Source organism: Chionomys nivalis, chromosome 23 (genome assembly GCF_950005125.1).
Source record: "Chionomys nivalis chromosome 23, mChiNiv1.1, whole genome shotgun sequence".
NCBI classification, from domain to species: Eukaryota; Metazoa; Chordata; class Mammalia; order Rodentia; family Cricetidae; genus Chionomys; species Chionomys nivalis.
Window position 1 is genome coordinate 2,073,486 of NC_080108.1, and position 25,029 is coordinate 2,098,514.

The 25,029-nt window shown below is 54.4% G+C and overlaps 2 protein-coding genes across 2 annotated transcripts in view; both read left to right on the forward strand.

The window, feature by feature from the left end:
* Positions 1-25,029, forward strand: part of Capn5 (calpain 5) — a 55,802-nt gene that overhangs the window by 16,703 nt on the left and 14,070 nt on the right. The window contains exons 3-4 of the mRNA XM_057756501.1: positions 8,571-8,702; positions 23,568-23,776. Of these exons, the coding sequence (XP_057612484.1) occupies positions 8,571-8,702; positions 23,568-23,776 (341 nt within the window). The remainder of the gene's footprint in view (positions 1-8,570; positions 8,703-23,567; positions 23,777-25,029) is intronic.
* Omp (olfactory marker protein) lies at positions 14,835-15,326 on the forward strand. Its single transcript, XM_057756503.1, has one exon. It carries the CDS (start codon positions 14,835-14,837, stop codon positions 15,324-15,326), a length of 492 nt encoding a protein of 163 aa, XP_057612486.1.

Genomic DNA, 25,029 nt, shown 5'->3' on the forward strand with positions numbered 1-25,029 from the left:
GTCAGGGAAGGGAACTGAGGCTGAGAGGAGAAGGGACCACATATTCAGGAGTGTCACTCTGGCCCTTCCCTGACACCAGATGGACCCTGAGTTCTTTGGCCTCAGACCTTGGGACTTTGGGGGAGCTTCTGACCCTGGCTTCCTTCTCCAACCTACTGATAGGATTTTGGCTTTATAACCCCATGTCTGCTTCGGCAAGACGTGGGGTAGGAGCTGGTTCTAAAAGGGCCTTTGTGAGATCCTGATTCCCAGGAGAGAGGGTGGACACCTGAGCCTCCTGCCACCACCCTCAAGGCACACTGTCCTTGCCCTGACCCTCTTCCTAAGACCGTGGACCACAGTCTGGAACGGGCTTCAAGAGGCCCAAGGCTATGCAGGGCAGGCTGGTGACTGGGTGTGACCCGATGGAGTCACTGCCCTCTCAAGGCCCTTTCCCCAGGGTTCAGGAATCCTATCTCCTCCTTCCTCCTCCTTCCTTGGCACCTGTCCAGATGCCTTTCCAGCTCCTGCTGAAGACAAAGAACACATTGCCTACCCTGGCAGGGTCACGGCACACATGGCTGGCAGCAGAGCAGGGGCCACAAGGCAGCCGCGGGGCTCCGGTTTTGGTCAGGCCTGAGCCCAGTAGGCAGAGTGTGTTCCCATGGGCATGATGCCACAGTTAAGACCTAGACTTAACTGGGGAGGGCAAGGTCGACAGTGGAGGGGAAGTGGAGCAGCCTGGGTTGGGGTGGGTTGCCAGCTCCTGACCGTTAATGTCCAGTCGCTTGGCCTCTGGCCTGAGGCAGCTGTGCTTCTGAGTGGTCCTATTTCCTGGGTCCTGGGCCTGATGCATTTTCCCTACGGCCCGTTCTGATTCCACTTCTAGAAACCTCTCTCTCAGTTGGTCATTATGGTGACTTCTCTGTTCGTAGAGATTCTCCTTAGACAGCCTCTGAGGCCGAGCCACTCAGTATCCTCATCCCTTACCCTCCCAGTCTGGAGCTTCCCAGCCTCCCAGGCCCTGGGCACTCAGTCTTCCTGTCCCTGGTTTCTCAGTCCTTCCAACCTTCCTGCCTCCCAGGCTCCCCTCTCCGTAGTCCCAGCTCCCTAGCCCCTTAGCGTCCTAACTTCCCAGGCCTTCAGGCAACAGCTTTCATGCTTCCTAGCCTCTGAGTCCAACATTCCTCTCCCAACTTCCCGCCTGTCCATCAGCCTCCCTTCCTCTAAGGCTTCTCCCGCCCCGCACCCCAATATTATGAAGAGCCTGCTTTTTGAGCAAGTCAGGCTTGACTCCAGCCTGAGGTGTCTTCTTTTTTTTTTTTTTTTTTTTTTTGGTTTTTCGAGACAGAGTTTCTCTGTGGCTTTGGAGCCTGTCCTGGAACTAGCTCTTGTAGACCAAGCTGGTCTCGAACTCACAGAGATCCGCCTGCCTCTGCCTCCCAAGTGCTGGGGTTAAAGGCGTGCGCCACCACCGCCCGGCTTCTGAGGTGTCTTCTTGAAGTGAGGTGTGGCTTTGAGTAAAGTGTCCCCTCTTTAAGTGGGGAGAATAATTCTGGCCGAGTATGGTTTCTGGAAGTTGAGGAGCTGGAGGCATCAGACACATGGAGGCAGCAGCCAGCCACCCTCATCCTTCTGGTCAGCCCCTTGGTGGGGAGCCAGAGCTGGCCAGTTTCCTGCCATTCCCCCTGCAGGGGGCACCAGGCCTGCCCTCTTTGGCGTTCCTCTTTCTACTCCCCCGCAGGCCTCTGTTGTGTTCTTTGCCACTGAGGGAGCCTCTTCCGCCTTCCTTACTGCTGGAAAGAGGAGGGGGAGGCAATGGGGGTTTCTGGGGAGTCAGGATGTGGGCAGAAGCCACTTCTGGTTCTCAGGCTGAGGGCTACAACAGTCTGGCCTCCAGCCAGCTCTCTGCCTTCCTTATGTCTGGGCATTCATTATCTTGGGAGTTCTAGATGGAATGCATGGGGATTGGTAGGAGCCCTGGGAATGTTTTCTAGTTTTGAGACCCTAGCATTCCTTGAGGCAGCCTGGTGTGCCCACTGCCCAGGATCTCACCTCATTTTGGGAAGAGTGATCTTCTCCGAGTGCTGACCACTTGGCCTGCCTTAGGAAGACCTCTGCTCTGCCTAAAACAGCCCTTTGGGTACCTTCCGCTAGTCTTCCCAGAGCGCCAGGGAAGGCCCCTGGCTGGATTGCTGAAGAAGGAGATGGGGGAGGGAGAAGGGGCAATTGCAGAGGGGGCACCATGTCCTGTGACTTTCCTGTTGTGTCCAGGCAAAGTTCCTGCAGCGGCCACTCTCTGTGACCTTAGATTCAGGAGTGGACAGGAGGAAGGATAAGGACAGGTAGTGTCTCCTGAGGGTGCTATTGCATGCATGGCTGCCCAGCTCTTCTGACCATCCGCTCCTGGCTGGGCTCCTGACTCTACACTAGCTGAAAACCTGAATTTCCTGCTCAGCCAGGAGGGGCGTGGCTCTGACCTGGTCAGACCTGGGCCAACTGGTCTGACCCGCTGAGGTTACCACAGGTTCAGAAGCTAGGGCCCTGGAGGCTAGTTGGCCAGAGGTGTGGCACCCCAACCTGGGGGTGGTTCAGTCCGCAGGGCTCACAGCAGGCCCCGTGCAGTCCAGTCTAGGGCACTTGGTTATCCCTCCTCGCCCAATCAGTATCCTCTGTCCCCAACTTGCCTCCCCGTGCCAAACACATCCCTTGTCAGAGAACTCACCGGCAGATAGAGGGACTTACATGCAAGGTGGTGCCCAGTATCCCAGGTCCAGCTCATGGTTTCCAAAACAACCAACCAGGAATCAGGAACCCAACAAAGGAAATAGATTCATTTACAGATTTGACCTCGCCTGCTGCAGTGTTAAAATCTGTAGGAAAAAGGAAGCAAAAGCCATGAAATCTGCAGACACCGATGCACCTCCGATTGGTGGTGAAGACTCATCTGTCCTAGGAACTGGCTTATCCCTAGGGGACTTTCTCTTCTGCAGCTGAAGGGATCTCCTGGAATAATTAAATGTTCTTTTAGAGCCACCACTAGTAAGATGATGTGGAAAGGACTGGAAGGTGAATGGGTGGCCTGGCACCAAGGTGGGATGTGTGTGTGTGTGTGTGTGTGTGTGTGTGTGTGTGTGTGTGTGTGTGTGTGAGAGAGAGAGAGAGAGAGAGAGGAGAGAGAGAATGAGGGGAAGGGTAGTATTCCTCTGATTGTGGCTGGACTGATTTCATCTTCAGGGCATTTGGGGGTCCTTGTTCTCTCCAACTCCCTGCTCCTCCCCCACACCTAACCCCTTCTTCCCCGTATCTGCTCTGAAGGGACCACATTCCTGGCAACCTCAACTCATATCAGGTTGTCATTAACTCCATTCATCCGGAGACTCGGGCCTGGCTGTAGTAGGGCCTGTCTCTAACTCGTGGTCAGCTAGTGACTCTTCTGGCCTACAGTGGTGGACAGGGACAGGACACCTCTTCCTCCTGGGTCTTGTTGACGCACATGGAAGGGTAGTTTTTGTCACTTATAGGATGCAACACACCTAGATAGAGGCTGGGAAGCATCTGAATTAGAATCTTAGTTCATGGCGCTGCAGGGCCTTGGACCTTGGCTCTCTCTGCCTCGGTGTCCTTATCTCTGAGAGCACTACCACCAGGAGCACCTTCCACAAGATCAGTCCTCGGAGCTATTTTTGTGATGTTTTTTCAGCGGTAGCAAAGGTAACATGTGCATCCAGGTACCAGAGGTGTCAGGTATCCTTGATCAGAGCTGGCAAACCTGAGCCTTCAGGTGCAGGCGGCATGCTCAGGGGTGGGATGGAAGTGGTTCTCTGGAATTCCATCTCTCTCAGTTTGGGGTGGGCATGGCGGGGCGGCGGGAGGGCACTCTGGAGTCCAGAGCCAGGCCGGTACAGGTGGTACAGGCGTAGTGGCAGGGAGAGCCCATTGGTGTACCCAACCATCCTGCTCTGCCCTGTCTGCTCAGTCAGTTGTACTTGACCTGGGGTGCCCCTACCTTCTGTCTGTCACAGGGCGAGATGAGCACCTTGCTGCCATCTCCCGCTGCAGCTCTGGTGGCACTGGTGGCGGCTCTCTCATTGTGAATTCATGCTACAGAGTCCTCTAGATGCGAGGCCCCGCCCCTGCCCCCTTTCGGAGCCTCCCTCTGTGAAGAGACATTGCTCTGTCTCAGTCTGGGACGCTGCATGGGTACGGTTGGCTGGAAGATAAGATTAGGAGGAAGCTGGGTGGCACCCAGAGCTTCCTGAGAGTGGTCTTGGGGACAAGAAACAGGCCGCCTGGCTGGGTTTCCTTTGATCAGAGACAGCAGGATACACACCTGTGCCTTGGAGAAGCCACCACGCAGTTTGCCCCTGGCTCCCCTATAGCCACAGCTAGAAGTGGTCCAGGCGTCCGGTTCAGTTAGTGCCCTCAGAGGAATTACCCTTTCGTTTCCTGGCTTTTTTTTTTTTTTCTGAGCAATTGAGTCCCAAACACTGTCCTGAGATCCCATTATCCCATTTTCCCTGGCAGAATACTCCACCGTCACCATGGAGGCCACACATACCCTTTAGGGCCAGCATTTGAGGACGTGGAGGAACAGAGAGGATGAGCATTGGCTTCTGTTTGCGTGTCCAGCAGCAGACGTGCAGGAATTGAGGTCTGCCTTCCAGGCTCTCCTGCCCTCTGCTGGCCGTCTGTGGAAGGGTTTCCGCTGCTGTGTTGTGACAGCTTGAGCCTAGGAACAGACCTGGAGACTCCGAAACAGGCAGAGACGACTAGCTCTAGCTCCCACGATATGCCTGGGACATTGAAATGTGACCTTCCCTGGAAAGACAGAGAGGGCACCAACTACCAAAGAAAGGGATCTTCCTTAGGCCACCCTGGGGGAACCAATGAGTTTGAGTTTATGGGGACACTTATGGTGGCTATGCCACCAAGAAGTCCCACCCCAGTTAACTGTTTTGTAGTAGTGATGAGGATCTCAGGGTGGGGGAAGAGAGGGCTCCAAAGTGATTTCTGGTCCCCTGGGCATCCGATTTCCCGCCCTCTGTCCTGCCGAGGGACATGGCCAGCTATCGGATGTCTTTAAGTCTGTGACACATTTAGAGGCAATTGCACTATAATGGGATCTTTTATGAGGTTGGCAGGCCCTCTTGAAGGTCTACTGCGTCCATTCCAAGTAAATGCCAATTGCCCTGGGGCTCATCAGCTACAGGAATGTTAAAGATCAGAGCCAAATTAACAGAAGCCTCCTGGGCCGCCAGTGTGAAGGGCCGTCAGTGTGAAGGGCCGTCAGTGTGAAGAGCCATCAGTGTGAAGGGCCGTCAGTGTGAAGGGCCGTCAGTGTGAAGGGCCGTCAGTGTGAAGAGCCGTCAGTGTGAAGGGCTTTCAGTGTGAAGAGCTGTCAGTGTGAAGGGCGAAGGGCCGTTAGTGTGAAGAGCCGTCAGTGTGAAGGGCTGTCAGTGTGAAGGGCTTTCAGTGTGAAGAGCTGTCAGTGTGAAGAGCCATCAGTGTGAAGGGCCGTCAGTGTGAAGGGCCGTCAGTGTGAAGGGCCGTCAGTGTGAAGAGCCGTCAGTGTGAAGGGCCGTCAGTGTGAAGGGCTGTCAGTGTGAAGGGCTTTCAGTGTGAAGAGCCGTCAGTGTGAAGAGCCATCAGTGTGAAGGGCCGTCAGTGTGAAGGGCTTTCAGTGTGAAGAGCTGTCAGTGTGAAGAGCTGTCAGTGTGAAGGGCCGTCAGTGTGAAGAGGTGCCACCACGTGTATGATGATGATGGTTCCTTCAAAAGGGCGAGGATGGGGAGGACAGGCCAGGGGGCCAGGGGACCAGCGGGCCCAGGGGGCCAGCGGGGCGGTTCAGCTGATCAGGCAACTGTTATTTGAGTCCGGGCCTGGGTTGATTCCAGCGCCGTTTAAAGGTGGAAGGAGAAAACTGAGTCTACGGAAGTTGTCTTCTGACCTCCACACGTGTACCCGTGCACACATGTGCTTCATCACACATGCTCCTACAGGAAGGATACTAAACTAATGCGTTATTTTTTAAAGGAAAAATATTGAAATAGGCGTGCTATCTGCCTTGTTTTGTTTTTACCTGCTCCGCCTGGCTACGGAAACGGCTTCAGGTAAACTTAGTGAATGATCTCTCCACTGTATATGATCCTCATTTCAGGGTGTATCCCAGCAATACGCCCAGCCCTGCATCGAATCTGGAGTGGGTGTTAATTACAGCCCACTCAGGACAAGATTACTCTCAATATTTTTCACCTACATGGCTCCATTTCCTGATTCATCCATTACTCCCACCCCCGTGTTTTCAGAGGTTGTCATGAATCAAGGTCCTTGTGACTCCATCAAAGCTCAGGTGTTCTGCATCTCAGCAGGGGAACAAAAGACCCACAGTTCACTGTGGGGCCTCAGGTCCCTCCGCCTAGCCCTTACCTGCAGGGAATTCCCACGCCAAGTAGCCCCTTCCCCCTGCAGCACTGGGTGCGGCAGTGATCACTTGCACCTCCCCCACCCTTCACCCCTTTGGGGAACAGTTGTCCTTCCGGGGGCTCCCAAACACAAATCTGACTTTCTCATCCTTTAGGGTGGCCATTTTCCTCTGGGCTCAGCCTCAGCTGCTTGCCTTGTCCTAGCCAGAGCCCAGTGGCTGCCACCACAGCCTTCTTTTTTTTTTTTTTTTTTTTTTGGTTTTTCGAGACAGGGTTTCTCTGTGGTTTTGGAGCCTGTCCTGGAACTAGCTCTTGTAGACCAGGCTGGTCTCGAACTCACAGAGATCCGCCTGCCTCTGCCTCCCGAGTGCTGGGATTAAAGGCGTGCGCCACCACCGCCTGGCTACCACAGCCTTCTTGAAATCTAAAATAGAATTAAGAATTAAAAATTAGCCGAGTGGTGGTGGCGCACGCCTTTAATCCCAGCACTCGGGAGGCAGAGGTAGGCGAGTCTCTGAGTTTGAGTCCAGCCTGATCTGTACAGTGAGTTCCAGGACAGCCAGGGCTACACAGAGAAACCCTGTCTAGAAAAACCAAAACCAAAAAAAAAAAAAAAATTAAAAATTAAACAATTTTTAACTTTTTTCCAAAGGTTGGTTACTCTGGAACCTCCCCTCAGGGTATGCCTCAGCCTGATTTTCCCTGGGCACAGAAAGTTCAGGCTCGGTTGTTAAGTCTGAGGGCCCATGAAACTGTCACATCAGTTAGGAGGCGTGTCACTCCCCAAACCAGGGATGCCCCACCCGGCTCATTTTTGGTTCAGTCTGTTCTCTGTAGGTACCACTGGGTGTGGGATTTCCTGGGGGTGTAGCCGCCTATGACCTGCCCCGCCCCCATAACTCCATTAAGTTCACTGGTTCACAGGGTTTGGCTTGGACAAAACCCTCTCTTTGATCTGCTCATGCCCTGTCTATCTTGGGTGAATAGAAGTTTCTTCACATCCCCCAGAGAAAGTCGCACACCCAGTGGACTGTCACCTTAGGGCATAGCAATTACAGACTCAGGGGTGGGGAGCCTCATGAGGGTCATGTGATGATTTCTCAGGGTCTTCTAGCCTCTCTCCTGCCGGCCTCCCAAGGGGATGCTTGAGTTAGCTCATGGGTTATCACAGCTGCTCGGCTTCAAGATGGGGACGATCTTGTCGAGCCCATTAAACAGGCATCGTCCTCAACCTCTCATCTATGAAGTGGGCACAGTGCTGGGTTCTCGGGGCCAGGGGGGGTTGTCTGAGTTAAAAGGCTCTGTCTCAGTGCGAGGCCTCCCCGCCCCGCCTTCCTGCCCCTCAGCTCAGGTCTTCTCAGTTCATAGTCTCTAAGGAGGCGATGATGGTGTGTCTAGCTGCCTTCCTGGGCTGGGCATACTGTGGTGCTATCTGCTCCCTCAGAGATCCACCCACATCTGACTCCAGCCTGGGCAGGGTGTCCTGTCTGTAGGAGACAGGAAGCTATGCTTTTGGCGTGTGTCTCTTGGTGCAGAAGCCAAAGCTGCACTTTTCCCACTCTACAGCCCTGCCTTGGATCTTTAAGGGCAATCGCGGAGTGGAGAGATTGGAAAATTAGACCAAGACCGAGGAACTAGGACGGGTAGGGCCTGAGTCCTGCCAGACATGACTCCGCCCAGCTGCTGCCCCCGCCTGGTTCCTAGCATCTCCTGTGTCCCCGTGGCCATGCCTGTGTATCTCCGTGGAAAATTAACAGAATTTCTGCCCCACGCTGGCATTCATATGACCTGCGTTCCAACAAGTCCTGCCTGTCTTTGAGCTTCTGTTCCTCGTCCTTATAATGGAGTAGCAACCCCATCACCACCTGAACGTCCTCATTTTCTACTCAGCGTTAGTCCTTTTGGGGCTTGTCATTTGATTGCTTCACGACTGGCCTTGAGGGCCGGCTGCACGGGGAGATCTACTCAAGGCAAGAAGAAGGTGGTAGGGTCCAGCAAGCCGAGATCTTTCTTCAGCTGTCAGTTCACCATAGTGGAAATGCCCTCTGGCCGAGAAGGGAGACACAGTCCAGGCAGGACTTTGGGATATGGTTGGCCATGTGGAGAGAGAGGGCAGAGAAGCTCCTATGCCCCCAGGTTCTCATGCTCTTCTCTCCCTCCCTGCAGGATATCTGCGATGATCCCCGCCTCTTCGTAGATGGCATCAGCTCCCATGACCTGCACCAGGGCCAGGTGGGCAACTGCTGGTTTGTGGCTGCCTGCTCGTCACTGGCCTCCCGAGAGTCCCTCTGGCAAAAGGTAAGGTCTGGGGAGCAGCAGCTGCAGGGGCTATCAGCCCGTGGCGCTCACTGCCAGGAAAGTGTGGCATTGGGAGGCTTGTGGGGCTTTCTGAAAGCCTGCTGCTGGGTTGGGCTGGGCCTCAGCAGACTGGCCTTCCCTCGCCTGTTTAGCCTGGGATCCTCAGGGTAATTCCCAAGGTGATTCTGATGTGTCCCCTCTCCAACTACTGAGGGATGAGGGACCGTGGAGCAGAGGCTACCCCTGTAACGTGTGCATACTGCCTGTGTTATCCTCAGTTTAGGGATACCACTCAGCGCTCAGTAACTGCTGTGTGACACGGGCCAGTTGCTGGCTTTTCCTGGGCCTCAGTTTTCTCAGTTGTTCATCAGAGTGTGGTCTAGACAGCTCCATGTTTCATGATTTCCGGATTCATGCTGTTGATGTTCTGGGCCAAGGGCAAAGGTTTGGGGATTGATGGAATGGGTCCCTGGCCTGCCTCTTGAACCTTCTTGGCAAGGCTCAGCAGGATACCTTAAATATAACACTTGGAACTACTTTCCCAAGGAGGGGAGGCCATTTTCAGTTACATAGTGAGTTCAGGACTAGTCGGGATGTGTGAGACCCTGTCTGAAAGCCATGAAGAAGAAGGAGGAGGAGGAGGAAAGAGGAGAAGGAGAAGGAAGGGTAGGAGGAGAAGGAGGAGGAGGAAGAGACACTGTTTTTATAGCACCCCTGGCAGGGTAGCTCTCGGTCAGTGATGGCCTCACTGACCTATTTGGCAATAATTATTATCCCTAAACATAAGCATGTTCCAGGTGTTCCAGGCAGGGGAGATGGCTCAGTAGGCAAAGCCTTCAAGCCTGAGTTTGATCCCTATGACCCCACTGTGGAATAAGAGAATATACTCCCACAAGTTATCTTCCTGCCTCCATATAAATAAACAAACAAACAAACAAGTAATTGAAACAGGATGCAGGAATAGGATACGTTTTTTTCTTGCTTTCCTAGGCATCCATCAGCCATCAGAGGGAGCTGTGTCCTTAGCACACCCAGGCCTTTGCAGGGCTTCTATCCTCCTCTCCTGTCTCCTGGAGAGTCTGGGCCCCTAGCCACCCAGTAAGTGTCCCTGTCAGAGTCATGGCCCCTGCACACTGTGGGCCTTTGGTACTCAGAGCCCACTGCTATGGTGTACAGGGGTGGGAGTCTATGCTGGACAGCCCAGACTGGAGGGCGAAGAAGGGTGTGTCTGTTGTGGGTGTCAAGGGCTGGAGAGAACTCAGCCCGGAACCATCCACCATCCCATCCACCATCCGGGTGGAGGACTGGTCCTCAACACAGCAACCTCCAGCCCGACTCTGAGCAAGGGCTGCACGGCCTTGGCTTGCAGGCATGTGGGCCCTGTGTGTTGCTCCACCCTGCCCTGTAATTGCCTGTTTATCCGAGTCTCCCCTCTAGAGGTGAACTCCCCAGGGGCAGAGCTGGCCCAGTCTGCCCCTTCTTGCTGAGTCTGGTGCGATGAGCAAAGGTTGGGGAACAGAGGGCTGCCCCACCTTGAACCCAGGACATCCCTGTGACTCTGAAGCTGACCTTGGTGTCCATTTCCCGTGGGTCTCTTGATGGACTGGAGCCTAACCAGGTCTGGCAATGCATTGTCAAGGAAGATCCTCACCTTGCTGTCCCACCGACTTGGCCTCACAGCTCTGCTCCCTGTCTAGCTGATGGAGAAGCTGGCCTGCTTCTCATCAGTGTGGAGCCTCCACCTGATTCAGGACTGAGACTCCATCCCTGGTAGTCTCCCAGGCTGACCTCGAGGAGTTTGGCGGTGGGGGAGGCTGGGCCAGGGTTGGATGCGCTAGGCTGATTGAGGTCCACCTCCGGGAGCTGCTGTGCTGACAGTCCCTGGTTCATGCGAGGAGGCCCTGGGGAGCTCATTACGGTGCCTTACATCCCCTGCGGTCCCCACTGACTGGTCCCTGTTTGTTGTCACCCTCTTGTTCTGGCCTGTTGCCCCGCAGAGCCTCCCTGACCTTCGTCTGTTTTTTCCCCTGGAAGAGCAGTAGGGGGAGTTGTGCCCCGAACCCCGCCCACCTCTACTCTCCCAGTGCTGAGTACCAGATGCTGATGTATCTTACCTGGGGCACCCCTGCCCTTCCTCTAGGAAGCTGTTCCTTTCTTTCAAGACCAGACGGAGCTGATGGGCACAGGATTCCAAGCTTGCCAGGCTGAGTCTGTTCTGGCTGTTAGTCACTGACGTTGGCTTCGGTGTCAGCCTGGCTTTCCAGGCCCCGTAGACAAATGCTGGGCACTTAGGAGTGCCCTTGCTGACACAGCTTCTCTCCCACCCTTCCCTCGTGTGTCCCACCCAATCTTCTGCTCCGCAGGGCTCCCTCTCGTGTGGGTCAGTATGGCCTCCTCCAGCTCAGTAGTTTGTTCCCTAAGTCAGATGGTGGGTCTGAGGTGACCAGGCCCCGTGAACCCACAAGTAGGATATGGTTAGGTTAAATACTTGTCATGGGGCTCAGCTTAGGCCAGATCCAAGGTTCTTTGGGAGGTGGCCTCGCATGGGCCTGCTGCCTGCTTGTAGCTGCCCAGGACCTGGGAGTAGCCAGTCAGAGTCCTGGCTGGCAGTAAAGACAGAAGTGTCCATCATGCAAAGCAAGAGTGTTGGGGTAGCGAGTGAGGCAGGGGTTGTCAGTCCTGGGCAGAGTAGAGGGTGCTGGGACCAGGCAATCTTTGTTGCCAGTTTAAATGTTTCCCAGTTTTCCCGGATTGCAGCAGAGAGACCTTGCATTCAAGGCCCACCTGGGCTATTCATTAAACCCTGTCTCAGCAACAACGAAACAACAACAATGATAAATCGAATGTCTCCCACTCTGTCCCAGCCCATGCCTCAGTTATGAATCGGTTCATTAGGAAGTGATGAATGGGGGCGGTGGAGAGATGGCTTAGTGGTTAGGAGCCCTGTCTGCTCTTCCGGAGGACCTGGGTTCCAGTCCCAGGCATGGCAGCTGACAACTGTGTGTACCTCCATGATCCATCACCCTCACACAGACATACAGGCCAAACACCAATGCAGATAAAATTTTAAAAATTGAAAAAAATAAGTAATAAATGGAGGACTTAGCCATGTCCCGGGTACACAGTATGTTCTGGGGTCTGAACATGTGAAATGCACAGGAGGACTTAGCCATGTCCCATGTACACAGTATGTTCTGGGGACTGAACATGTGAAATGCCCGTAAGGTCCACGTGCCATTCTCCACCCAGAGGCAGCCGTGTTAGGGTCTCCTCATCCTCTTCTCTGCTGGGGCTGAGGAGATTGTCTGGGGTTCTCCCTTTGTTTTCCTGCACATGTCTGCAGCCACGGGGGGGCCCCTTCAGAGCGGCCTTTCTCTCCTGCATCCCCTCCTCCATCCAGCCTCCGATGGCTCCTCACAGGGTCTGTCTGTCCAGTGGCTGGCAGAGTTGCTGCGTCCACCTCCTTCCCTTTCTGGCCACAAACGTATATCACAGTTTTTCGCTGGCTCCTCCCGCCTGCCCGTCTGTGGGTCCCCAATTACAGCTGTCACAGCTTCCTTCACCCCTGACTGCCTGCAAGGTGCACCCCCTTCCCCGGCTGACCCTGGGTCCCCTTAGGGATTAGAGAGGCTGACACCCCACCCCCGCCTTCCCCCGGGATGTAGAAGCCTGAGTGTCTGTACAGATACCAGTTTCCTCAGCCTCAGCCTCTGGCTGTCCTTGCCCGTCTGCTGTGCTGGCTGGCTACCTGGCACAGAGCGCTTGGCACCTCTGATTTCTCAGCCTTTCTGGACATCGTTAGGTCTGTGAGGTTAACACCTGCCCTCGGCCCTCGGCCCCGTCACTCTGGCAACAGCTCCATCCGTCCTCACCTTCAGCCACTTGTTACTGTACCCACAGCTTGTGTAGGACCCTTTCCCTGGTGTGCTTCTAGGCTTCTAGGTCACCTTTTGTTGTTGCCATTCATTCATTCATTCATTCATTCATTCATTCATTCATTCTGTTCAGCATTTCTGCCATTCACTTAGCTTTCGGAACATCCCCTGAGCACGGAAGCCATGTTCTTCTCACTTACAGGGATGAACAAGACAGACACACACCTGCCCTGCCAGGGTCCAGGGGAAACACAAAACAAACAAAATGAAGGCTGGGATCCAGTTCAGTGGGCAGGCACCAGCCAGCCCCGTGCAAAGCTCGCGTTTGCACCCCCACTCACGCACGTCGGCTCTCACACCGCACACTTTCTCTTGTTCACACGCATGCACGCACACTCTTTCAAGCACTTACGCAAACACAAATACGAACTGGGCTTGCCATGTGGCTTGGTCGGTAAAGGTGCTTGCCAACTAACAATCAGGGTTCAATCCTGGAACCCATATGGTGGGTGGAGAGAACCGGCTCCTTCAAATTGTCCCCGACCTCCATATGTGACCTATGGCATTTACACACACACACACGCACGCATATACGCACACACAAATGGAATGAAAATGATTTAAGATCAGAATGTCACTCTGGAAGTGCAGAAGGCATTCCTCTTCAGAGAGGAAGTTGAAGCCCCTCACTCTGTACTCCTCAGCCATATCGTCCTGAAGGCTGGCGAGCGAGCAGGCAGCTTGATTCAGCTCTTACCGTACTGGTTTCTGGGTGCTGATGGTGGCCCCAGTTTGTTTTTCCCAGTGCTGGGAACTGAATCTAGGGTCTGTCCGTGCTAGGCAGGGGCTCTGTCGAGGAGACCCTGGACGCCTCCTCCTTACCCTAAGATCCCCAACAGCGAGGCTGAGGCAGGAGGATTGCGAGGTTGAAATCAGTCTAGGTGACCCACTGAGATCCTGTCTTCAAGTAAAAGGATCAGATCTAGGGGCTGTAGTTTGGTGAAAGAGGCTTTGGGTTCAGTTCCCTGTATTGCCGAAAAAAACAACCCAAATGAAAAGCAGCTTGCCATGATGGCTCACACCTGTAAGCCCAGCACTTGGGAGACCCAAGCAGGAGGATTGCTGGGAGTTTGAGGGCAGCCTGGATAGCTACACGGTGAGACCTTGTCTCAAAGACAAACAAGCAAACATAACAAGCAAGCTATGCTAATTATCAACCCACTTGGCCTCCATCTAGCAATGCAATGTGCTTCTGTCCCCTAAACCCCTCTGATTGTTTCCAGTTACGACACCTTGCCCCCTGACTCTTTCCTGTGTGTGACATCCTGTGACAGCCACATCTCTCTATCGCCACTGCCCAGACACACTTCCATCTCTAGTCCCACCATCTGTCCGCATACACTGGCTGGGCTCTGCCTCCAGCCGATACTTGCCAGGATGTGGGTCTCCTGCTTGCTCCCTGGCCTGGGGAAGGTGTCTCCTAGGGGAGGTGGAGGATCAGTGTAGGCGGAAGGCCTGGTGGGATTCGGGTGGAAGTGAGAGCCGGGCCTGTGGCTATGTGGTGTAGTGTGTGGTAAGATGGATTGAACCACGGCTTCCAGGAGCAGAGTCAAGCAACTGTCTGGCAGGTGATTTGGGATTTGAGAGTTGCAGGTTCAGCCAGGTTGGGTCCTAGTGATGCTAAAGGAGAGGAGGATGCCCAGGGCATTTGGGAAGCAGAATTGACAGGACTTGGCAGGTGGCTCAGAGAGAATGAAGAGAGGATGAGGCACCGGTGGCCCCAAGCTGGCCAGGAAACCAGTGACGGACGGGTGCATCTTGGTGCTGCCCTGTCCCCTTTCCCGAGTTACCTCCCTGTGTCTGTACCCCTCACTTCTCTCCCAACAGCCCCATGCAGCGCTCCCTCCTTCACAAACAAGCAAGCCTCCGGCTTGTTGCTCCTACTGTAGTCAAGGTGATTGCCACAGCAGTTGACATCAGCGCTCCGGTCCCGAAGGAGCCTGTCACCCTCCAGCCTGCCTACAGCATGTTACCACCTCTGCAAGGAGCAGAAAGGAGGCAGCTGGACACACACTCCCGTCCGTGTCCCCGTTCTGAGAACTGGGCGGGGCCAGAAAGGGCCAGTGGCCAAAAAGGAGAGGCTGGAAAGGGAGGCGGGCCTTCAGGGGGCCTCCTCTCTTGGCACCTGAGGCTCCAGCCCACTTGGTTCCCTGACTTCGGGAGTGGTGGCAGTGGCAACAGCTGTAGCGCCTGGGCCATGGCAGAGGACGGGCCGCCGAAGCAGCAGCTGGACATGCCTCTGGTTCTAGACCAGGACCTGACCAAGCAGATGCGGCTCCGAGTGGAGAGCCTGAAACAGCGTGGGGAGAAGCGGCAGGATGGTGAGAAGCTGCTCCGGCCGGCCGAGTCTGTGTACCGTCTCGACTTCATCCAGCAACAGAAGCTGCAGTTTGACCGCTGGGATGTGGTCCTGGATAAGCCGGGCAAGGTCACCATCACGGGCACCTCGCAGAACTGGACGCCTGACCTCACCAACCTCATGACGCGCCAGCTGCTGGACCCTGCTGCCATCTTCTGGCGCAAGGAAGACTCCGACGTCATGGATTGGAATGAGGCCGATGCCCTGGAATTTGGGGAGCGCCTGTCTGACCTGGCCAAAATCCGCAAGGTCATGTATTTCCTTATTACCTTTGGCGAGGGCGTAGAGCCCGCCAACCTCAAGGCCTCTGTGGTGTTCAACCAGCTCTGACAACAGCCCTGGCTACCCTGCCTCTGGCCCTCAATTCCCCTTGCCTGAACCTCCTGCCACATGTATATTTTGAGGACATTCTTCTAACTGCTCCTTCTGTGCTTGACTTGGCTAGAGGCCCCCTGAGTCCTACATGGCCCCCTTTCCTGTGCTGCGGCTCACAGGGCTTACCCATGGCTCCATAGTCTAGAAGCTGGACACTGCTACTGTAGACAATAGACGTCTTTTGGGTTCGTGTGGCCAGATGGATGGACTTCTTGGGCATCTGCCATTTCTGCTTCATTGTGGTGGAGAGAGAGGGACTGAGAGACCAAAAGGCTAAGCAAGAGATCCAAATAACCAACCACTGGATTTCCTACAGGGATGGAAGACTGAGACGTGACAGGAACCGCCTTCTGGGGAACCTGGCAAGAAGGCATTTGCCTGACGGCTAAAGCTGGCATCAGGAGATGGATGCCCAGTGGCACTCTGGCAGCGGGAAGGTGCTTTTCCCAGTGTCAACATCAGCCTGCTGTGACCTTAAGGCCTTCCAGACACTGGGCAGGATTCCAGCAGGGCTTGGTCTGTCTGGCTGAGGGTGGCTGGCTTTGCAGGTCTCACTCGGGTTGCTGTGGAGAAGGGAAAGAGCATGTAGAAGCTGATCCAGCTCTAACTGCCCACACATACGTATATGTTGAGAGATAGCATGCTATATTTGTACGGATGCATGCCCAAGGGCGAACACTAGTCAGGAATAAGGCTGATTTTAGTTTAATTGTTGAGCAGTTGGTACTAGGTCCTGGGCTTGGTGGAGGTGACCCTGACTGTGTCCTCCTTGGTACAGGGCTTTCTGAACTGGGAGACTAAGGCGCAAATGGGGAAGCAGAGAACTGAGTTAGGGGGGTCCAGGGCTGGAGGCACATGGGTAAGGCTTTGGGGCAGTTATGATGTCTGATGTCTGAAGTGGGTTGAATGTTTCCAGGTGTGATGTCTAATACTGGACTGGCTTCAGAGGCTATCCAGGAAAACCCACTCCCCAGACCAACAGGGAAACAGAGGCACGGGTATCGGCAGACTCCGTCCTGCCCCAAGCCTCATTTCCTTCACCCTGTGCATGCCGAGAGCCTCCTTTTAAGGAGAAGCCTCACCTGCCACCTGGCATCAGTCAGAGGCACCTCAGTGGTGCCGCCCACTCTGCCTCAAGGCGGCCTCATCTGAGATGCCATTGCATGGAGCTCTGAAGGTAGGATCTGTCCAGTGGGTGGGCGGCCAAGAGGGCAAGCCCCAGCTCAGGGTCAGGACTCTGGAGGCAGGAGATAGGCTGTGTCGCTGGCTCTGGTGGCTATTGCTTGCAGAAGCACCTGCTAGTGCCTTCTAGACGCTGCTGACTCTAGGGAGCCATACCTAGACAGGGGCCCCACCTTTCTGACGTCTCCCTACAGCTCTCAAGACCCCCTTGGTTCACACTGCCTGTCCTTCAATTCTGTCTCACCCCGTATTCCCTGTGGGGGCTTGAGTGTCTCTGCCGTGCTTGTCACATGTCCCCAATAAAGACTGCATGCCCTCACTTCTGCAGTGCGGTGTGCCTCTGTGATGTGGTTTGTATCTCTGGCTGCAAGCCCACATCAGAAGCATTCCCTCCCTGTGGGGACCTTGCAGTTCTGAGGAACTCCATCCTGCCAACCTCCAGGATGATTGAGCAGTGAGGTCCCACGTCAGGACGGGGTTTCATCTGTCTCATCTGTCTTGGGTCTCCTGGCTGCCCTGCAGGGACCAACCCAGCCCCTGGGGTATGAAAGAGCTGAGGCTGTGCTTGGGGCGGGACCTTGGGAGTGGAATGGGTGAGGCTGACACAGGTTTAGACTGGTCTTGGTCACTGCTTGGGTGTGTCCTCTAGGAGTCCCTGACCCTCTCCTGGGTTTGGCCTTCCAGGTCAGTCCCTGGTTTTAGGTCACCTCTTCAGAACTGTGTCCTCTGACCCTGCCACTGGGGTAGCTGGGGAAACTGTCATCTTAGAGGCCCCCTCATGGCTCAGCCCTCCTCATCTCCCACATCCACTCATTTTTGGATAGGGACAATTGAGGCCCATGGGAGGAGGCCTCCATCCTGAGACATGGAGGGGTGACCTGGAAATCGGGTTCTGAGCACCTGAACCTTTGATCCCGCAGCTGTGACCTCCTGTGATGGGCTCGGGAAATACATTCTTCCACCTCTTTTGAGGACCCAAGCGTCTTAGGATGGCTTCCTACAGAGAGAGATGTCAGAGGGCTCTGTGGGTTGGCTTGCTAGCTTCAGAGCACTCCGGAATTCTCTCCTTAGCTTCTGTCACCTGGCTCCCATGTCTCATAGTGTCCAGAGATGCCCCCCCACCCCCGGTTCAGGAGCCTCTGTGTTCCCACGTTCCCCTCCCAAACTACCTCCTTCCATTTTATCCAGCCAGCCTTGAAGCTGGCCTCCGAGAAAGGCAAATTCCAGGAGAGAAATCCAGCTTCCAGCCCTTGTGAACTGCAGTGGTCTGGCCCTGTCCCCAGAGTGTACACACACGTGGATATGACCCATTCACCACGGAAACCACTGACAATCGTGGAACCAGGAGTCCTGCTGTTCTGGAGCCTCTGCCTGGCAGAGAGCCAGTGTCTGTAGCTCCAGGGCTCTGTTCTGCCTGCCAGTGACTGGCTGTGTCTGGGTTGTTTTCTACCTGGTAGTTAGCAGTGCCTCCCTTACAGGTGCTGGGAAGGTCACACGGAGAATGTCGGCGGAGCTAAGACCCTGGAAGTCACTTGTATGTCAATAGCTTCCTACAGACGCTGTAGATTATCTTGGGAGAAGGGTTGGGAGAAGTTACACTGAACAAGAGCTTAAGATTCAGAGAGGTAAATGGCATTGCCTGCGACTGCACAGCCGGCCAATGCTGACGGCAGTAGGTGTGGGGGAGGGATCGGCTGGTGCCCCAGAGAGTGGTAATGGACCGAGTTTTCTCTCATTACTATTAGGCTCAGATGTCCCAGCGGGAAGGACATCTGACCATCACACTGTGCCTAGAGAATGGGGGACCAGAGTTCTCTTGCCCTGGCCCAAGCAGTGGTGCCTGCCCTGGGCACACAGGGGTGGTTGGATGGTACGTGACTGCCTGACCTCTCCAGTCTCTGGGTCCGAGACCTGGGGAATCTGAGACCCGTGAAACCAGGCCGAGACTCGAGGAATACCACAGTGGAGGCGGGGGGGGGGGCTGCTAGTGGAGCCACAGGGAATCCCCCTGGCGGCCCCCACCCTGGCGGTTCACCAGGGTTGCTCAGAAGTAAGGTAGCCCTTGGGATCTAAGGCAGACATCTGAGCGGCTCCTACCTGTTTCCCATTCTTCACACTCATTTTCACACTTGTTCACACTACACACAGGTCCTGGGCAGTGTCACCCTTCCTGGGCTCTTGACCCCTAAACCCAGCGTAGTCGCTGCTGCCCAAGGGGGAATTCTGGTCAGGTTCTTTAGTCTGAGACGTGCTTAGGAAACTCAACACCAGAGGGCGCTCTAGGGTACCCTCTCTGCACGGTGTGGCTCACACACACAGAGACACACACACACACACGCACTTAAGGTGGGTAGTGTTGGAGGGTGTTTTTTTTGTTTTGTTTTTGTTTTCAAGACAAGGTTTCTCTGTGTAGTGCTGGCTGTCCTGGAACTCATGCTGGCCATAGACCAGGCTGAGCTTCAACTCAAAGAGATCCGCCTGCTTCTTTCTGTCTCCTGAGTGCTGGGATTAAAGGTGTTTGCCTCCACTACCAAATACATTGGAGGTTATTGATGACTCTGGGAGGGAGCTTTTCTCAGGGGCTGTCTGCCTCCCTGTCCTTAAGTTCTCAGACTGATGTATCTGCAGATACCACAGCCCTCTACAGTGTGTAAAGTTCCTGATGGCCATCTGTTATCACAACAGCCCTGGAGGTGAGGGAAGGGAACTTAGAGGCCTCCCTGTGACCAGCATTCACGTTTTCCAGTCAGCTTTGGTGCTGGGCCAGGCCCTGTACTGGGTGCTGGGAATCCGAGGAGGAACCACGTTTGGCCGTAGCCCCATTAAGGAAATCCCTAGTGCTGGGGAGCCAGGAGGGGCTGCCCAGCTGCCAAGGGTTAGCCTCTTGGGGGTAAAGGAAGGAGGGTGCAGGTTGAGCCAGGCACACAGGATGTGCCTTGGGGCATCATGAGGTGTTGTGCAGTTGTAGTGGATTTTGGTGGAGCCTGCAGAGAGGAGATGTTGGGGCAGGAGGTGAGGAGGTGAGCAGATTCCCAGGTCATGCCCTGGCGATGCCCGTGACATATAGGGACCACAGAGCATCCTTCAGAGCAGCCACTCTCAGTCTTACCGCATCTTACACCTCTCACCTCCCCACGTGAGTTCATCCGCAGATGTTGATGGGTACAAACCTAAAGGAGAAGGAATCGTTTGAAAGATATGGAGTTATAGGCTGGAGAGATGACTCAATGGTTAAGAGAGCTTGTTGCTCTTCCAGAGGACCTGAGTTCAGTTCCCAGTACTCACGTGGTGGCTCACAACCATCTGTACCCCCTGGCCTCTGCAGGCACCAGACATGCAAGTACACAGAGACATACATACAGGCAACATACCCATACATGTTAACTTTTAAATATATATAGTAAATATATTTACTCTTGAAGTAATCCAAACAATGTTTGGAATCCAAAATTTTAGATTTGAGGTTACTTAGGTATTTTTATATTTGTTTTACTTGTTGAACATTTTTAATCTGAAACCCCCAAACCCACAGATCCAAATTCTCAAATCTTCTGAACATCACATCTGTGCTCAAAACATTTGGGAGTCTCGCTTTTCCAATTAGGGACGCCTACCTTGAATCATTAAATACACAGTGCAGTTTCAAAGATAGACACTTGTCAGTTTGCTTAAAGAGAAAAGTCCTTCATAACCGTGGCTCAGTTGCCTTTGCTGCTTTTCATTTTCTCTTGCAATTTATTTGTTGAAGAAACTAGGTCATTTGTTATGTGGATTTCTCACTGGGTGGATTTTGCTGGCTGTGTCCTCATGGGGACGTTTGGCGTGTTCTCTGGTTCCTGTGCTTCTGTAAGCCAGGATTTGTCCCAGTGGCTTGGAAAGATTGATGCAGAAGACACATCTTGTCCTCTTGCCTCTCTCTCTCTCTCTCTCTCTCTCTCTCTATATATATATATATATATATATATATATATATATATATGGACCATTGTATAATGGTTTTCAGACAGGGTTCCATATATGAAGCCCACCTAGAACTTGGTATGCAGCCATGTGGAAATTTCTGGCCGTCTTTCCTCCACCTCGCAAATTCTGGGATGCCAGGCATGAGAAACCACATCGGGATTATTTGGTGCTGGGGATCCGACCCAGGCTTCCTACATGTTAGGCAAGCACTCACCAGTGAGCCGCATTCCTAGCCCTTATTAGTCCCTCGAAACAGGGTCTAGCCCAGGCGGGCCTAGAGTTCGTCTTCCTGTCTCAAACTCCCCAATCTCTGCCCTGCAGCCCAGTGCATCCATTAATTCTTCAATGGCTTCAGAATAAAAGGGACAAAATTTCACCCTTTCCTCCACACTATTGCCTGGGTTATGTCTTCAGACAGAGACCCCTTCCCTTGCGGTGCAGAGAAAGGCAGGGTAATGCTCCATTCTCTCTCTGTATTTCCCATCTTGAGAAGTCGGTCGCCGCTGCCCTTCTCCCATAGTGGCTGTTCTGAGTCTATGACCTCATGAGCTTGAACACGCTCACTGCTCAGTGCATGGCAGTCCCTTGCTAAAGCTCAGGCGCATCTACCTGTGGTAGCTTCCCGAGTCTTCTGGCCTAGATAGCGAGGCTGGGGACCTCCTTGCCTGGTGATGTAGCCGGATGTGGCCTGTGGGTTGATGTGCTTGGACCGGCCCCTCCCACCCTCACTGCGCAGCAGGCAGCACAGAGACCAAGCAGCAAGAGCTACTCTGAACCCACACTATGCCGATTCTAATGGCTTGACTCAGGAGGGGAAACTGAGGCCACTAGGGATCCTGACTCTGGATCTCCAGCCCGGGAGCCTCATTATCTGCTTCTTGGCCGACCGTGGGCTCAGGGCCAAACCCTGCGGCTGACTAATGATCCTCCCAGGTCCCGGCTTATCTCCCGTGCCCTCTGAGGGCTCCTCCTCCTTCCATTGCTATCCAGAACACCCAGTGCAGAGTCTCAGGGGAGGAGGCAGGCCCTTGGGCATGACTCTCCGCCATTGGGTACGATTCTGTATCCCTGGGCAGTTTCTCTGGACCTCAGCTTACCCATCTGTGCAGTGGGATGACCCCACCTTGTATAGGTCCCATTTTTTTTTTTTTATTCAGTGTTCTGTGTTCAGAGAAAGCTAAAGAGACAATGCAAGGGGTTAGGACAGAGGTGAAAGCCCACAGAGTTGGGTGAGGGCACAGGTAAGGAGAGGAAAGGAAGGAACTGGCGATACTGGACCATGCCTGGTTACAGACCTGGGCCCAGGTTGCTAAGCCTGTATTGGAACCCTGCCTGTGGCAGTCTTGGCTAGCGACTTCCCGGGGCATCATCCTGCATAGCCTTGGGGGGGGGGGCACAGTAGACAGCCGTGTGCCTGGCACCTCACAGGGCTCCTTCCAGAAGAGGGGTGGTAGTGCTGCTCCCGGAGTTGGCACCTTCATCTCCCTAGAGACAGCGCTCCTTTGTGTGTGTCCCCATTGATAGAGTAAGTTGTGTGAACAACACATCCCAAATGAGTGTGAGGGCGGAGGCTCCGACCAGCACAGCCTCTCGGTGAAGCTGCCGCCCAGCCTGTGTGTCTGGGCGCTGCTGTCTGAACCAGGGTGGCTTTCTTCTAGAAGGAACTTCCTGTGCTCCTGGTGGGGCTCAGCCGTACTTTTTTCATACACAGCGGAGTGAGCTGGTTGTCCTGACGAGGAGGGCTGAGTGGTCCCCCTTCCTGCCTGCCGCCTGCTGTCAGAGGACCTCTGTTTGTTCTCTTGTCCTTGGGGACACCTCTGCCAGCTCCTAGGACATCTCAGAGCTGTGGCCAGTGCCAGGGTACTCCCTATTCTCCCTCCCCTCCACACCATGGGCGCTTTTGTCCCTTCCTTTCCTGCCAGACTCAAAGCGTCTTATGGGAATGTACTATGTCTGGGTGATCTTGGTCCTCAATGTCTAGCACAGTCCAGGGCCCACCCAGGAGTTCATACAGCTAAATAACTCATCTGTCAGTTCACAGGCCTGGGTTTGAATCCCAGCCTCAAACCCAGCTCTACCTGCCTCCAAAGACCATGAGCTTTTATTGTTGTTGTTTTCCTGACGCATTAATTTTCTCACCTGTCAAGCGAAGATGGGGCCACTGTGAAAAGTACACTGACCTAGTCTGTGTCAGGTTCAAGCGTTGCAAGACGCTCTATAAATACTAGATACTAGAGTCCTAAGGGGTGTCTGTGCGTTTGTGCATGCAGTCAACATATGTGTAACACACGTGCACCTGGGCCAGGTGGATGTAAAGCAAGAAAATAGGAGGCTCCGCCCACGGGGAGCTCCGCCCATGGACAGCTGTGCCCGCGGGGCTGACACTTCAGATAGTATAGCTACTGGGGCACTTGATGTATTAACCCAGTGAAAGTATGGATTTTGGGGACGTGCTTGGCCCAGAGGCTGAGGGATGGGGTCCTTGTCTGGTCTAGAATTAAGGAGGGCTTCCTGGACAACAAAATGGCCACTGAAGGAGGAATCTGTGAGGAATGAGGGCAAGGAGCTGGCCTGGGAGCCCAGAGCAGGTCAAGACCTGCGGTCAGGTGGGAGACCCCTTAGGAGAGTGACATCATTTGTCTGTTTGCTGCTGAGTGGGGACCAGGGTGATTGTGGGTGTCAATGCCGTTACAGTGTCTGGGAGTCAGAGATGCTGAGGGGGCAGGGTGGTACTTGTGGGAAGGCAGGAGCGGAGAGGACCTGCTTAGGTGGAGAGGGAGATAGGAGTCTGGCATGGCTGCTGGCTTCCAGCTGGGGCTGCCTGGATGGCTGGGGTGGACGGAACAGTGTGAGGGAGGCTTGTGGTTAGGAGGGGCCCGAATCTCTGACTGTGATAGATACAGAACCCAGGTCCCAAGACCAGAGTGCTGACAAGTCCAAGTGTCCGTGCAGTGGTGGGCTGGAACCCAGTACTCCTGTTTCTTTGGGGTCATGCACTCCCTTTCTCTCAGGAGTCAGATGCCTCACAATGTCCTCATCTTGTCTCCCTAGGTCATCCCAGACTGGAAGGAGCAGGAATGGGACCCCGAGAAGCCTGATGCCTATGCTGGCATCTTCCATTTCCACTTCTGGCGCTTTGGGGAGTGGGTGGACGTGGTCATTGATGACAGGCTGCCCACAGTCAACAACCAGCTCATTTACTGCCACTCCAACTCCAGAAATGAGTTCTGGTGTGCCCTGGTGGAGAAGGCCTATGCCAAGTAGGTGTGGCCAGGCGGGGTGGCCAGGTGGGTTGACCAGGCAGAGCTGTCTGGGTGGGATGGCCAGGTGGGTTGACCAGGCAGAGCTGTCTGGGTGGGATGACCAGGTGGGTTGACCAGGTGGAGCTGTCTGGGTGGGATGACCAGGTGGGTTGACCAGGTGGAACTGTCTGGGTGGGTTGACCAGGCGGAGCTGTCTGGGTGGGATGACCAGGTGGGTTGACCAGGTGGAGCTGTCTGGGTGGGTTGACCTGTGGAGCTATCTGGGTGGGTTGACCAGGTGGAGCTATCTGGGTGGGATGACTAGGTGCATTGACTAGGTGGGGCTGTCTTGGTAGGATGACCATGTGGAGTTGACCAGGTGGAGCTGTCTGGGTGGGATGACCAGGTGGGTTGACCAGGTGGAGCTGTCTGGGTGGGATGACCATGTGGAGTTGACCAGGTGGAGCTGTCTGGGTGGATTGACCAGGTGAGTTTACCAAGTGTAACTGTCTTGGTGGGTTGACCAGGTGGGTTGACCAGGTGGGGTTGTCTGGGTGGGTTGACCAGGTGGGTTGACCAGGTGGATGGAGCTGTCTAGGCGGGATGACCAGACTGAGTCACTAAGCCAATGTGGACTGTTGCTGGGTGTCTGGGCCATTTGGGAAAGGCTCTGTCACAGAGAGGTGAGGGACTGGTGTCTACAGCATGGTCAGAGCCTTGGCCCAAGGACCCTACCTGCTAGGTCTGTTGGGGTGGAGTGGAAACCGAGACTATAAGGAAAGGAACTGGGAGAAGATGGGGCCCAGGCAGGCATCACGCAGCATTGGGTGCAGGGTTGACACTCGGGGCTATGGCAGTAGATCTTACCCTCGAGTGTGTATTGCCGAGCTCCCCTGGGGCCTTTCCTGGTCTGGATGGCAGACCGTGGCCCAGATGCCTGTCTTCCTCTCGTAGGACCCGGCACAGAATGAGCAAGAGTGTGCTGAGGAGTGAGACATTTGGGGGCAGGAATGTCAGCTGGTTCCAGCCAGCATGGAAGGGGTCTCTCCCTGGGTTCTCTTTCCAGGCCTTTGGGGGATGTGTGTGTGTGTGGGGGGGGGTAACAGAAAGTGTGAGAGGAATCACAAGAGTCTGCATTCAAGAGCCTACATGGAAGAGAGAAAAAGGAAAGGAAAAACAAATCCAAAAGAAAAACACCTGAGAATTTAACCCTAGGAAAGCAGAGCAGTCCCTGGTGGCCAGTGTGTTTTCACTGCCATTGGTGGGGCTGT